Source organism: Corvus cornix, chromosome 6 (assembly GCF_000738735.6).
Source record: "Corvus cornix cornix isolate S_Up_H32 chromosome 6, ASM73873v5, whole genome shotgun sequence".
Taxonomy (NCBI): domain Eukaryota; kingdom Metazoa; phylum Chordata; class Aves; order Passeriformes; family Corvidae; genus Corvus; species Corvus cornix.
This window is the reverse complement of record NC_046336.1, coordinates 35,528,547-35,543,713: the sequence shown is the minus strand read 5'-3', so window position 1 is coordinate 35,543,713 and position 15,167 is coordinate 35,528,547. Positions and strand designations below refer to the sequence as shown.

At 47.3% G+C, this 15,167-nt stretch overlaps 1 protein-coding gene across 2 annotated transcripts; it reads left to right on the top strand.

Annotated features, from left to right (window-relative positions):
* The first annotated feature begins 44 nt into the window (after positions 1-44).
* On the top strand, positions 45-15,140 carry CHUK (component of inhibitor of nuclear factor kappa B kinase complex). 2 transcript variants are annotated; one of them, XM_039553988.1, is made up of 21 exons: positions 45-224; positions 294-388; positions 1,807-1,921; positions 3,420-3,489; positions 4,131-4,219; positions 4,475-4,564; positions 4,767-4,891; positions 5,255-5,362; positions 5,679-5,814; positions 6,566-6,760; positions 7,102-7,204; positions 8,200-8,323; positions 8,780-8,931; positions 9,793-9,854; positions 10,793-10,902; positions 12,283-12,332; positions 12,453-12,549; positions 12,954-13,101; positions 13,452-13,591; positions 14,142-14,238; positions 14,862-15,140. In XM_039553988.1, exons 1-21 carry the CDS (start codon positions 168-170, stop codon positions 14,886-14,888), a joined length of 2,190 nt encoding a protein of 729 aa, XP_039409922.1. In that variant the 5' UTR covers positions 45-167; the 3' UTR covers positions 14,889-15,140. The 2 variants fall into 2 exon arrangements, with proteins under 2 accessions (XP_039409922.1, XP_039409923.1); XM_039553989.1 differs by lacking the exon at positions 45-224 and having other exon boundaries at positions 233-388; positions 1,767-1,921.
* Positions 15,141-15,167: the final 27 nt, after the last annotated feature.

Genomic DNA, 15,167 nt, shown 5'->3' with positions numbered 1-15,167 from the left:
GGCGGGCGCGGGCGGCGCCGGGCGGTGACGCGGCAATAAAGGCGGAGTGCCGGAGCGAGCGGCTGAGCCATGGAGCGGGGCGGCCCCCCGCGCCCGCCGCCGGCGAGCGGGCCCCCGCCGGGGCGGCGCTGCGCGGGCACCCGGCCGGCGCCTGCGGGCCCTGGGAGATGCGCGACCGCCTGGGCACCGGCGGCTTCGGCAACGTGTGCCTGTACCAGCACCAGGTGGGGCCGGGCCGGGCGGCGGGGAGGGCACGGCCGGGCCGGGGCGGCTGACGGCGCTGTGTCCCGCAGGACTCGGGCGACCGCGTGGCTATCAAGTCGTGCCGGGTGGAGCTCAGCGTCAAGAACAAGGACCGCTGGTGTCATGAGATCGACATCATGAAGAAGTGAGTGCGGGCGGGCCGGCTCGGCTCGGCCCGGCACGGCACGGCGGCACCGGACAGACAGGGAGAGGGGGCAGCCGGGGGTCAGCCCCTGAACCGGCTGGGGAGACGGGGCCGTGTTGTGGGGACAGCTGGTGCCTCGGCTGCTTGACCAGCTTGGGAGTGGGGGCAGCCGGGGGTCAGCCCCTTGGACCTCTTGTCACCTGGCAAGCCTGTGCTGAGTTATGTCTCATCCCAAGATGTCCCATGCCTTGGCTTGGAAGCCGGCGACCCCCCAGCCCCCTGCCCTCCTGTGCTGCCTGGGCTGTTCACATCTGAAACTCCTCCAAACTCACACCACCCCATGGGCTGAGTTTTGGTGTTGTGTGTTCCCATACCCTGCGGTATGTTTGTTGTTGATTTAGCAACCAGGGGCTCCTGGAATTGCTTTTTTACTGTCACGCTGCCAAATGTAAAGAATAAATTCTCCTTCTGCTTCCTTGTGACAAAGTCCATACTCTGTGCTGCCCACCCTCCCTCTCCAGCAGGTGAACCAGGACTGGACAGCTTTGGTCTCATGGACGTGGGGGGTGCCTCTGGGTGTTGAGGTCTCACAGAACTGCTCCCGAGAGAGAGAGAGAGATCCTGGAGCAGGAAATCCTCTGTCCCACTGGTGGGAGCAGGGATGCTCTGAGTTGTCCTCCCCAAGGCCTGCAGTGACCCTGCTGTTCAGGGCTTTTCTGAGCTCCTGCTGTTGCTTTGTTACCCTCTCCTGCTCACTGTCTGCCATGGCATGGAGGGAAACCACTTGTAGGGAACCTGAATTTGTAAGTCAAGGCTTGGTGATCTCTGATTTGGTTGCTGAAAACAAGCACTGAGTCACAAGCTGCTCTTGCATTGGCTTCCAGAGGCTTTGGAAGGTGTAGACAGAAATAATTTGCCTTCTTTTCCTTCTGGATGTGTCATTTATTCCCATGAGTAGCATATATTAGCGACAGTCAGGAAGCAGCTGTTTGAATTCAGCTGCAGAAGTTAATTTTTCCCTCTGCATGTGGCTTTCAGCTGCCTGGTGCAGTTACACAGGGGTTGAGGGATTCCTGTGAAACCCTTGGGCCAGGGGGAATCTGTTCCCACACACAGCAGCACCCACCCACACATAATGACTTTGCCAGGACTGTGCAAGAACTTGAGCCTGTGTCCCCGTCATCAAAGTCCTGTACCTTGGCTTTGAGACATCATTTCATCTCATCACTGGTTTGTGTATTCCCAAGGTATGGATTTGATGCATTTGGATACTGGTAGGTATCTGGTTGAAGAGTGAGTAAGGATACAGTTGGGGAACAAGCTGTGCCTGGAACATAAACAATGATTGCATTGCAATCTGTTGTCTCATTCTCCCAAGAGAGGAGTCAGAGTTTTCATCCAGCTCTCTGTGTGCTTAGGCTGAACCATCCCAACGTCGTGAGAGCCTGCGAAGTTCCCAAGGAGATGAACTTCCTTGTTAACAACGTTCCCCTCCTGGCCATGGAGTACTGCTCGGGGGGTGACCTCCGGAAGGTAACGCCTGCTTTGCTTTCAATAAAAACCAAACACCAATAACCCAACCAAGGCATGCTAGTGCTGCTCCTGTAACCAGGGCTGCTCCATGGTGCTTCTCTTTCTGGGTACAGGTGTGAGTGAGGACGTAAATGTAGAGTGGGAAAAAAACACGTGTGGGAAATGAGGCTTGTGTTTGTGAAGCTAGAGGGCAATCCAAGGGCAGATACTCTTTTATCCAGGCAGAGTGTGCCGTTTCGTGGAGCTGCCTTAGCGTTAGTGCAGCTGCTGACACCCAGCATGTTTGGCTTTACTGCTGTGTCTCCATCTGTGCAGAGTCTGACTGGCTTGGATTCACATGTATCCAGTGTTACGTTGCTCTCAGCACAGGGGATGAGCCTACCAGTGCTGGGCTGGGGATTCCAGGGATTCCGTGTTCCTGCTGAACTGGGAGCTGCCATTCTGCACACTGGCAACACCCAAAAATAAAGGAGCCTTTCAGTAGTTCCCCAGGCAGCAGCTTGGTGACCTGATATGCTCCCTTTCCATTACAGCTGGAGTCAGGAAGCAGCAACCTGTGTAGGGGCGAAGCAGCACATCCCTGTCAGGATTTGTGTAGAAATCACCTCATCTACGTGATCAGGAAACTCATTTTTGTGTAGTTTTTGTTACTGGTGTTTGAACAGCCCCAGGGAACGTGAGCAGTTGGTGAATGCAGTAACCCTGTCTCATTGTATGGTTTCAAGTTGTTTAAAACAGTTCAAGAGACAGTTTTAAGGCTTAAGTGGCAGTAAAAGGAGGCATGTATGAAAGAGCACTTGGAGGTTGCAGACACAGGCATCAGAGACATCTGGCTCTTGTATTATTGCAGTAAAAGTTTGGAGACTCCCTGAAGGTAAATTGGAGTGAAATGGCTGAGAAATTAGCTCTACTTGCAATGCAGTGTTTGATCATTTCTGATGAACATTTAGGTGTTGCATAGATGTTGAAACAACTTAGGAAGTAACATGCTTCATTCCATTTGATGCCCTGCACTGCTTTGCTCCCTAAGGGAAAAAAAAGCATATTCTTTTTTATTTCTGATTGTATTCTTTAAATCTTTCTCTCGTTTGGCATAATTTTTGTTTTGCTTCATTATTAATTTCTCCTCGTGGATCCACCATGAGGGCTGAGGCACCTCAGTCATCTCTGAAAGCCTTGAGTGCAGTAAAAGTCAGAAATTGCTGAAGCTGCTTTCATTGCCAGGTCATTAAGACAGTGATGAGGGGGAGCCTCGCTCACCTTCAGCCCTGTGGCCCTGCCTGTGTCTCCTACCCCTTTGTTTTCTGAATTTTCATTTTGTTTTGAGTTGTTTTCTTCTTGGCCGTGATTTTATTGCACAAAGTTAACTGCCCCATTCCGCTGGAGTGATCCTTGAGCTGTGCTGTTTGCTGGGCTGTGTCAGCAGGGCATGGAAAATGTTGGGGTTTGCTGTTACCTGTTGCAGTGTGGGTCTGAACATCTTTTGCGTTTTTTGTAGCTGCTAAACAAACCAGAAAACTGCTGTGGGCTGAAGGAAAGTCAAATCCTTTCTCTGCTTAGTGACATTGGTATGTAGTTAATGCTTGCTTTCTATCTGTTTTTTTTTTTGGGGGGGGGGGGGGGGGTTGGGTTTTTTAATGTGTAGTGGCATTTTCCCTTTCTCAGCTAACCATGGAAAGGGAACTGAAACGAACAGGCTGTTAAAAAAATCAGGCCTGTTGGGAAGTACCTGGATTTTTGGACACCATGGGAAGGAAGAGCTGTCTGATACAGGGCAATGCCTGGGTTTCTCTAGGAAGGAGGTTTTCCAAGAGAGCTCCTTGTTTTCTTAATTATCTTACAGGTAACCCATCATTGCTTGTAGGAAGAGCTAGTTTTGGCATGAGAAAGTATTTTAGAGTACTGGCCTTGACTTCAGTCCTTTCAGTGCTCAGAGGGCTTCCAGCTGAATTCCTGAAATAAAGAGAAACTCTGCTTGCTTTATCCTTGTTCCCCTTCCAGAATGTTTTTTTTTCCCTAATAAATTAAGTGTCTTTGGCATGTCTTTGCAAAGATGTGAAAGTGCAGTGGAGAAGAAACAGAAGTTTGGAAGATTTTAAATGTAGAAGTGAGTGGTGGTAAATCATGGAAGGCTGGGAATGAGATGTATTTTATCAGATGTATTTTAATTGATGGGAACTTTATTTTCTGTTAAACACGTGTCTTTCAGGGTCTGGTATCCAGTATTTGCACAAGAACAGAATTATACACAGAGATCTAAAGCCTGAAAATATTGTTCTTCAGGATGAAGGTGGGAAGGTAAATCAGGTGGTCAGTGTGTTTCCACTGTCATTTCTGGAAGCTGTCACATTGAACTGGACTGAAAACTCAACTGAGAATTTACTAAAAGCTTTAACACTGTTGGTGAAGCTTTGCCATGGACTTTGTCCAGAATTTCCATTCTGGCTGTCCTCTTGAGAGGATTCTGGGGCTGTCACTGAGCAGATTTTGGGTTGTTTGGTGGTTTTTGCCTCAGCATTTGCTCTTCTGATGAACTGTTTAAACTGTCTGCAGATTGTTCACAAAATAATAGACCTGGGATATGCAAAGGATCTGGATCAAGGAAGTTTATGCACTTCATTTGTTGGAACTTTGCAATATTTGGTAAGACTTTTTTTCGTGTCACCAGCACTGGGGCAGGGCAGCTGTGGCTTGGCATGGCCAAGGGCTGAAACCTCCAAAAAAGGAGATCCTGGGGACCTGTCCCAAGGGTGTCCCCTCTCAGAGAGCCACACCTGGTGGCTTTGTCTCTGCAGAAATGCAAGGGAATACCACTGTCAAAGTGTCTTTTTATGATCCTTTTTAGGCTCCAGAACTCTTTGAGAATAAATCCTACTCGGTTACTGTTGATTACTGGAGCTTTGGCACAATGGTGTTTGAATGCATTGCAGGATTTAGACCTTTCTTACATAATCTACAGCCATTTGCCTGGTAAGACACTTATGCTGCAAGAGGTGCTTGGAAGTACTTAAAAATTATGCTGAAAGACTTTAACCTGCATATGGAGGTTTCTGCTTGGTTTTTAAAAGGGTGGTTCTGGAACAGAAAAAATAGGAAACTTGGGTTTCTGTTAGAACAAGAGAAGAGGTAAGTCTTTCCAGAGGCAGAGTTAATTGGAAGGGCTCCCCTCCTCTATGTGGAGATGTTCTGGGCGGATTGAAAATGGCATATTTGTCCTGAAAGACGAGTTTGTTTTCTAAAGCTGCTGGACAGGGGCACTTCTTTGCTGTCTTCAGTTGCTCCCTTACAAAAGTAACACTCCTCAGTATATACATGAAAGCTTTTATTTTCCAGGCATGAAAAAATCAAGAAGAAGGATCCAAAGCACATCTTTGCCTCTGAAGAGATGAGTGGGGAGGTTAGCTTCAGCACCCACCTGCCGCAGCCTCACAGCCTCTGTGGGTATGTCTGCCCTCATCACAGGGGACAGTTTTGGTCTTCTAAACTGAGGACTCTTCCTCCCTTTTGCCAAGCACTGAGAGCTCCTCCTTCTTTCTCCTCAGGAGTATTTCAAGCTCCTGGCACACTGCTGTTTGCTGTTCAGGGATAGCCTGTAGCCACTGGCTCTTTTTTGGATACTTTGGGCTCTCCGGTGCCCGTTGGCCGCAAAGACAGAGCCTGTTCAACAGAGCACACAAGGAGAGGCCCAGGGAACTGGGCTGCTTCAGTCTGGTGAAGGGAGTATCTGCCTCCCCTTTCTTACACCCTTCTGCTTTAGTTTGATTGTAGAACCCATGGAAAACTGGTTGCAGCTGATGCTGAACTGGGATCCACAGCAGAGGGGTGGAGGTTCAGATCCTGAGACCAGTCGTCCAAGGTGTTTCCTAATAATGGATCACATACTGAATCTGAAGGTGAGTGGGGGGCTGTTTCTGGGTTTAAAGGCCTTCTGAAAGCATCCCAGAAGAGACAGAGAGTGTGTTCAGTGGAGCAAAGCTGTAATCCTGGCATCATCCAGCTTTCAGGACCATGAGCAATTTTTTCTCTTGGTATCAGGAAGTGAGTGCATATACAGCCTGTCCAGTACGTATTGGAACATAAAACTTCTCCTGCAACATTAATCTCTAGCTTTACGTTTGGAGTTGAAGGATGACCCTGTAGTACTGTTTGTTATCTTGGAAAGGCTCACCAGGATCAAAGAAGGGTTTAATATTTGCTGATAACCGTTTTCCCGAACTTCACTGGTGATGCTGTGGCCTCCAGGTGTATTCATGCACTACAGTAGTAGTGCCTGTAGTAGAACAGAGGTGACATTCACCTGATTTTTCCTCTTCAAATAATTACTGGAGCTTTGTGGAAGTCAGACTAGCCAAGGCAAGCCTGTGTAGAAACAGGAGGACAATTTTTGTCTCCATTCTTTTGATGTAATTAAGCTGCAGCAGGACTTGTGAAGGCTCTTAATGTGTCAGATTGTCATTTTCTGTGACGTTAAAAGTTACAGGCCCAGGTATGAGCGTTTTTTATGTGGGGCTTTACTCCTAAATTGATTATTGTGGTTATTAAAACCAAATTATGCTCTCATTCTGCTCTGTGCTCCCTCCCAGGCTTGTGTGCCTTTGTCTTTGTTATCCAAGGATTTGTAATCTACTTGTCCTCCTTTTACAGATAGTACACATCCTAAACATGACCTCTGCCAAGATCGTGTCCTTCCTTTTGCATCCCGAGGAAAGCCTTCATTCCCTTCAGAATCGCATTGAGTTTGAGACTGGAATAAGCACTGGAAATCAGGAGCTGCTGTTGGAAACAGGGATTTGCCTGGACCCTCGGAAACCTGCTTCCCAGTGTGTTATTGATGGTGTGGTAAGAACGATTCTGTTCGTGTCTTTCACCTTCTCAGAGACTTTAAAAGCTTACGGAAGAAAAATTGCCTGAATCTTCTCCCACAGGAGGCAGTTTGCTCTGTGAGTGTAACTCTTGAGGCTTTTTATTGGGTAATATAAGCAGATTTCTGTAGTTGTACTCCGCCTAAATATTTAAATAATTGCTAGCAAAGGGTCTTGCCTTTCTGTGGGATCTATCAAAATAAGTTTTTTAAGGCACTTGGTAAGAGAGTCCCCACAATAATTAGTTCCTGATGTGCTGGGTTAGTAGGAGCTGTTTGGGATTTCTCTTGTTTATATTCTCTTCTCCTTTCTCCCCAGAGAGGCTGGGACAGCTACATGGTCTATTTATTTGATAAAAGCAAAACTGTCTACGATGGCCCCTTTGCTTCTCGGAGTCTGTCTGACTGTGTCAACTACATTGGTGAGTGTGCTGGAGAAATGCTGTTCCTCATGCAAAATGAAAAGAAATCTGCTTTATAAAACCATGTGTGTTGTCTTGAAGAGCACTGTCTGATTCAGAGAGAACTATTTAAGAACCTGAAGCAGCCTAACACCTTGTCCTGATGACAGAGCCCTGGCATCACCAGTTTGTGCTTTTAGGCTCTGTATGGAAGCTGCTTCTCTGCTTGCTGCTTCCCCTGCTTGTCTCCTGAGATGACATGAGTCATTGCAGGACCTAGCAGACCTCTCTGAAGGTTTATTTATCGTAAATCTGTATCTGTATGAGTCACCCTGTGTACCTCTATGAAAGAAAACTAGTGTCAGGGGACAGGAGATGTCTGCTGGGATACTGCATGTAAGGCAAATCCCTTGTGATGTGCAGTTACTGTTCAGTAACTTAATTTTCTTCGGCCTGTCTCCACTGGTTTTCCTCATCTTTTAGTGTCACTCAGGTTTTTCTGTGTTCTGGGCTGTTTTATTCTGGTGAATCTCATTGCGTGGCACCATTGTGCTGAATCTCTTGGAGGAAAGGCTTTTTTACGACGTGTTTATTGCTACCCCAGTGTACTGACAGTTCCCATCACTGCAGGGGAACACACAGGAGTCCTGCATCTTTTCCCCTTAGACATCTACACCAGGAAATCTGAGAGGAAACCTACAAAAGGTTTGAAGACATTTTCAGATGAAACACATCAGGACAGTGACCAGTATCAATGGATTAAACAGAGCAGTTGAATTTGCTTTGCTGCCTTGGGCTTTAGAGTTTTTGGGCCAAAAACCCCCACAGGGTTTTAGCTGCTCAGTCACAGGTTGTCACATACCTGGGGAGGTGTGACATGAAAAGCTCATACAAGCTTCAGCAGCATCACCTAGAAATTGAGCAGAACTTACCTGCTTCCTAGGCCCCTGAAGCAGGAATTAGGAATGTTGTCCTTTTCCAGAGCTGTCGCTTCACTCTGTTTCTCTTGTGTCCAGTCCAGGACAGCAAAATCCAGCTGCCGATCCCTCAGCTGCGCAAGGTGTGGGCAGAAGCGGTTCACTACGTCATTGGGCTGAAGGAGGACTACAGCAGGCTTTTCCAGGGACAGAGAGCTGCCATGTGAGTTGGCACTCCTTCAGAGGGATCAGTGCTGTGCCAGCACAGGGTCTATTTGCCTGGAACTGTGCACCTCGGGAGTTGTGGTTCCCCAAAGCTTTACAGCCCTCTGCTGTTCTGTGCCTTTATGTTATAAAACATATTTGGGCTGGGAGCTTACTCCCCAAAAAACTGTGCTGGGTAATGCCTGACATTGATAATAATTGAAAAAACTTGAACATACTCAGAGTCTCACAGCATGGCTGAGGTCAATGGGGACCTGTGGAGGTCCTTCAGCCCAATCCATGCTCCAAAAGGACCACATCCAGACAGCTTTCAAATACCTCCAAGGGTGGAGACTCCACAACCTCTCTGGGCAGCTTGTGCCAGTGCTCAGTCACGCTAAGAGTAACAGAATTTCCTCTTTTTGAGGAAGTAGGCTTTTCAGCTAATGTGTGCTGTCCTTGTTCCATCTGTTAGGCTCAGCCTCCTTCGGTATAATGCCAACCTGATCAAAATGAAGAACAACATGGTGTCAGCATCCCAGCAGCTGAAAGCAAAGCTGGAATTCTTCCACCAGAGCATTCGCCTCGACCTGGAGAGATACAGTGACCAGATGGCTTATGGCATATGTAGGTATTGGGGAACACTTGTCTGGGTGTCTCCTGTGATCCTGTAAAGGAGCTCAGCATCTTTATTGGGGGTATTTTAGCTAGGGGAGATGCAGGAGGAGAGTTTGTCAGGAGCAAAGGCAGTAGGATAAAATACAGGATATTTTTGGAGACCTTCAGTGACAGTGAGACAGGTGGTCAGCTATCCTCCACTGAGAACAGAAAACAGGAGCATTAATAGTACTGATGATGTAAATATTTGCTATTTATTCATTCAGAGTCTGATTCATTTGGAGTTGTGACTGGACACCAAGTGGAGGGCAGAGCTGCTGCATTTACTGACAGAGCTAAAAAGCTGTTGTGCTTGTTATCAGGAGGTACCATTTGTCAGGATGAGAGATAGGCTGGAAAAGCACCAGCCACAGCTTCATGTCACAGAAACAAATAGTGTTTGGGAAAGAATAGCAAGATTTACACATAGTTTGAATTTATATGGCTGAAAAATGCAGCTTGAGTCAAAAATGATGACTGGGCTGAAGGATGATGATGGAAAATGGAAAGACACTGAGAACTGGGTTTGGACAGTCTGTGTTCAATCAAAAGTGGCAGTTGTTGAGCTTAGTGGAGGAGTTTGAAGACTCAGACTCATTTTAGGCCGGTGATTGCAAGCAGTGAAATCCTACCGAAGGGTTTGTGTGTGAGTTAAGGTTAATCACAGTTGCAGCTTTACTTTCTCTGTGATCTCTTGGTCATGACTCCTGCCGGGAGATTGAGCATCATGTTCTTTGTGTTCAAATTACACCAATATAGGTAAAGTCCAGGTCTTGCTTTATTTTTGTGTCTTAATGTCTTTTTTTAAATTAACAACTCTCTCCTCTTAAGCTTCAGAAAAGATGCTCAAAGCCTGGAAGGAAATGGAAGAGAAAGCCTCTCAGTGTGCACAGGTAGGGGACGTTAAAGAAGCTTCATTATCTCTGTGTGAAGGAGATTGTGGCAGGACCTTAATGTGTCGTCTGTGCCACTCCTGTGTCTCTTCAATGTTTCAAATCCTGCCTGCTGTGGGACCAGGAATATCACTGCAGGTGCATTAAAAAACAAAGAGTCTCCTGTCACCAAGGGTTGTGACTGGATTTGGGCAAAAACAACACAAAAGTCACCGGACTCAGTTCTCTGAAAAGGAAAGCAGAATTAATAGACATGTTACTTGTTGCCCAAAAGAAATGGTGTTGTGATGGAGCAGGAGTCTTCCTGGCTGGATTTGCTGCATGCAGAAATTCCCATTGCTGAAGCTGAAAACCAATCCCTTGCTATGCAGTGATTTCAAAATTGCAGGCCTTCGTTGCAGAGTACAGACATAAATCACTGGCATTCTGCAAGCAAATACACAAATTAGTTTTAAGCAAGAGTCATCTCTTTTTTACTATCTAAGGAATAGATAAAAAGGTGGCTGATTCTAGCAGAATAATTCAAGACTGTCCCAGGCTGTTTCCAGTCAACCAGGAACCTCAACCAGTATTTACTTGGCAGACCCAGCAGAATTATGTTCTGTTATTCCACCTGCCCTGTCCCTTTGTCAGGAATGGAAAATGTTTCACTCTATACACAGGGATATCTCAGTCTGTCTAGCAGGCAGCCCAGAGACAGGGAGAGATGATTTATGAAGAAACTGATTTGCCTCAGCCAGTGTGGTGGCCAGAGGTTTGGGTGTAGGTGATGCACTGAGAACAAAAACTTCAATTGTTGTAGCAGCCGTCGTGTCAAAGAGCTTTTTTGTCTCCTACACTGACATGCAGTCAGCCCATTATCCAAACAAGTGTTCTGGGGGTCTTTATCTCCTTGATTGCTCTCCTTCGGTCTGATCTGTGCCCACATTCCACCTCAGGCTGAAGATATTGGCTACCTGGATGAGCAGATCATGGCTCTGCACACCGAAATCGTGGAGCTGCAGAAGAGTCCGTATGCAAGGCGCCAGGGAGAGGTCATGGAGAGCTTGTGAGTCCTGTGCTTCTCCTTTTTACTGCACGTAATTGGATTCTGTGTGTTTCAGTGTCTGAGGGGGTTTTTTCTCCTCTGTTGCTGGTTCCCTTGGCGATTTTGAAATGCAAACCACAAGTACAGAGTAGTGGACAGTTGATTTGAGATCGTTTTGCTCATGGAAGGGAAGATCCCACCACTTGTGGGACACTTCTCTGTCACCGAACTATGAAACCTCATCTCTCCAGAGTGCAGGACTAAGATATATCTTGATCTCAACTGGGGATTTCCTTTTGTGTTGGAGAGGAGTGACTTTCTTAGTGTTGAGTGAGAAAACCACGTGATCATTGTAAAACCCTGTTAAATACCTTCAGTATTTTCAAATCAAGGGTAAATAACTCTTGGGTACTTGAATATTTGGAAAGTTGATTTTTTTGGGGAAGTATTAAAATATGAAAGAGCCAAATGGTATTTCTGATCTTGAGGAGACATAGGGAGCAGTTACTGGGCTGCTGCTGAGAGCACAAGTGGTGATTCTAACAGAGAGGGATTGAACAGCCATTAAATACGTTAATAAGAGCTCTTCAGAACACCTCTGCCTCTTCAGGGAGGAAATGTGCCTGTTCCTGGCTTGTTCTCCCCTCTCCCTCTTTGCTAAGTTGCTTTTCATCCTGTGTAATTGCAGCAGAACTGGTGCACAGAGGATGAAGTGGTGAAAAGGAGAAGCCACCTCCTGCAGCAGCAGCTCAAACTAATCACGAACCTGCTCCTTAAACATTATTTTTAAGCAATTCCACCACTGCAGACCAGGGTCAGAGCTGGGAAACTGCTCCTTGTTTCTGACAGAGTGGGATTTAGAACAGGGAGGATTTTGTTCAAGGCTGGAAGTTTTCAGTTTGGTTGCTTCTGAAATATTTGAAAGAAGTAACGTTTATTTAATGGGAAGAAGAGAAGCTCAGTCGTCTTGCTTGGGATGCAGCTGTCTCTTTCCATTTACGGAACATCACTAAAATTCAGGCAAAAAATGCAGAACAGGAACAAGAACTTCTCAGGCAGTTGGGCAGTCACAGTTTCAAAAATGAAACTGGATAATTAAGGATACAGGGGAAGGAAAACACAGCTGAGCCATTTGAAGATTTGAAACTGAAAATAAGCTCCACTTGTGGTTTTCTAAGAAGAAAACGCATAATTGGAGAAAAAGAGAGACAGCTTTTAGGAAAGTGTGGGATTCCATCACAGAAAGAACATCCCTGTGTGCAAAAGGTTGTGCTTGTGTACCAGCTGTAGGAGAAGATCCAGTGTCTGTGGGTTCAGAAAGGCATCCCTCCATTGCAATGCTTCTTTTCCTGAGTCACCTGCCTGGTCACACCTGTCTGAATCATATTCTTCTTTTTAAAGGGAACAGAGAGCCATAGACTTGTACAAGCAATTAAAAACAAGACCTCCAGGTATGGAAGGAGATGATTTAAAGACTGTTTCACACTTGTACCCCGTGATTGATTTTTCTGAACTGAAACCCAGAAATTACTGTTAGGATTTACTAACGTGGTGGTTGCTGGCCCTTGCAGATCATGCCTACAGTGACAGCACAGACATGGTGAAGATCATTGTGCAGACAGTACAGAGCCAGGACCGAGTCCTCAAGGAGCTCTTTGGCCACCTCAGGTACTGTATGCAGACAAAAAACCCAAACAAATCCAACTTGCAGCATTTGTAGCTTTGTAGTAGGAAAGGAGAGGGAAAACCAGGGGGGTCAGAGCCCAAAAAGCTCCATCCATGTTTCTCATAGCATTAATTCTGCTCCTCTGTGTCGAATTTCCACTTAATTGTTAAAAACGTGACTGTTAGCATCCAAGAGTTCACTTTAAAACGAGGCAAATTCTGCCAGTTGGAGGTTGGGATTCAAATCTTCAGGAAAAACAGTAGTAGTGTAAAAGCTGAGAAGATACCCCACTGATTTGTACATTAATTTTTCAAGTATCTTGAATCCCAAGGTGGGGCTTTTGGTTTTGCCAGAATGTGTTGCCACACAAACTGGGAAGTGACTTTGTGTTTGGTTTTTATCCTAGCAAGCTCTTGGGCTGCAAGCAGAAGATCATTGACTTGCTCCCCGAGATTGAAGTGGCTCTAAACAACATCAAGGAAGCTGACAACTCAGTGATGCAGATGCAGGGAAAGAGACAAAGGGAGATCTGGCATCTGCTGAAAATTGCTTGTGTGAGTAGCTGTTGGGCTGTTTGTTTGCACTTCCTTCCAGTGCAGGAGCCGGGAGACATCAAAGTAAACTCAGCAAAAAGGAGTTACTGCCACACCATGGCTGATTTTTTTTTTTTTTTCCCTGCAGAGAAGGGCAGTCTGAGATGGTGAAAGCAGAAGCTAAGTAGGTGCTTTCCTGGTTAGCTTAAAGTGTTCTAGAGAGTGCTCTGCTCCTTTTGCATTAATGACAGTGCCTGAGGCCATCTCCTGATTCCCACGTCTGTCTGTGTTACCAGCAGTGCTCCTGTGTAATCCCAAATCTTGCCTACATAACGTTTCAGCCTAAATGCTTCTGAATTTCCTTCTTCCAGACTCAGAGCTCCTCTCGGTCACTGGTCAGCTCCAGCCTGGAAGGGACAGCCTCAACTCCAGCAGCCACGTGGCTCCCGCAGAGCTCCTCAGGGAACACAGCTCCTCACCCTCTGTCCTCGCTGGCAGCTCCTGAAGATGGGTACGAGCTGCTGGGGAGGGAGCCACTGCAGGGAGCTCAGCATGCCTGCTTCAGTATCTGAGGGCCTTTATTCTCCCCAGACAAGTTGCAGGAGTTTGTGTGTTACTAATGCTTTGGAAAATCCGGGATTTGGTTGAACTCTTGATTGAGGAACCTCTGCTCTCTATTTCTGAGCCAGTTCCACGTACTGCATGCACTGCTGAAGCATGTGCCCTCCATTTATTGCATATCATGTTGCTCTTCCTTGGGCTTGGGTCTGGTTATTAAGGCCCCTCTCCTTCAGTCCACACTGGGCTATCAGGAGCTGAGGGGGTTTTTCTCTCTGCTTAATTAGCAATTTTACTTCCAGTATGTTCTGTCGGTGTGAAGCCATTCTCCTTTGTCCTGCCACGTCCAGGCAGGATTTTGTGTCACCTACCACTACAAATCACTTTTTTGGGTTGCTTGGGTTTTGGTTTTGTTGTGTTTTCCCCCAGTGCAGAGCTTTTTGCTGGCAGTGGTACTTTTGGTGCTTGGAATCCATCATCTTAGGGGTTTTTTGTTCCTGCAGGGAAAATTTTGCTGACGTGATACGGGAGAATGTGAATTACCTCGAGCTCTTCAGCAGCATTCTGCAGGAGGTGAGGCAGGAGCAGAACAGCATGATGGTAAGTGGTGGTGCATCTGCCAGGACCTGGCTTTCAAGAACCACCTAAGGGTGCTCTGGGGACGTGGAGAACTCCTTGAACAGGAAAAGGTACCAGGCTGCTCCAAGCCCCATCCAGTCTGGCCTTGGACACTTCCAGGGATGGGGCAGCCACAGCTTCTCTGGGCAGCCTGTGCCAGTGTGCATGGATATACGTGTCTTCCCAGTATCTCATCTATCCCTGCCCTCTGGCAGTGGGAAGCCATTCCCCCTTGTCCTGGCACTCCAGGCCCTCAGAAATAGCCTCTTTCCATTTTTCCTGTCGGCCCCCTTCAGGCCCTGGAAGGCCACAGTGAGGTCATCCTGAAGCTTCTCTTCCCCAGGCTGAGCAATCCCAGTTCTCTCAGCCTTTCCTCAGAGGAAAGAGGAGACAGTCATCCTTTGGCCGCCAGTTTGGAAAATCCCACGATCTCCCAAACTAGAATGGACTCACAGGGCTCACTGAGTCTGGCTCCTGTGCTGTGCTGCATTGTGTTAACTCCTGGGAGCATCCTTTCTAAGGGCAATTACTGATTTTTCATCAAATGAGACACACGTCCAGTAGCCAGACCCTGCACTCACTTGTTCTTTTGCTACTCTTTGCAGAGCTTCGACTGGAGTTGGCTGAAGTAGCCCCAGGAGCTGCATCACCCAAGTGCCTTCTATGTGCTGAGCGCGGGCTCGGCCGCCTTCCCTGTGGGACCCAGCGGTGTTTTGTTGACATCACCACAGCACCCGCTGGCTGTGTCCCCAGGGAGCAGCCTGGGCCCAGCCCGTGGAGCCTCCTCAGGGCAGGGGGCGCGGGCAGGCCCCGCCGCTGCCGTGTGCCCCATGAATGTATAGCGCGTGTATATATAATAAACTCTGTGGTGAGAGACACACACACACACGGTGAGGCCTGGTCGCTCTCGT

Excerpts from the sequence above, each read along its gene's own strand:
- CHUK (XM_039553988.1), top strand. The coding sequence starts at position 168 with ATGCGCGACCGCCTGGGCACCGGCGGCTTCGGCAACGTGTGCCTGTAC. Across the intron at positions 6,761-7,101 it reads AGTGTGTTATTGATGGTGTG|AGAGGCTGGGACAGCTACAT; the intron begins GTAAGAACGATT and ends CTTTCTCCCCAG. Across the intron at positions 8,324-8,779 it reads CAGGGACAGAGAGCTGCCAT|GCTCAGCCTCCTTCGGTATA; the intron begins GTGAGTTGGCAC and ends TCCATCTGTTAG.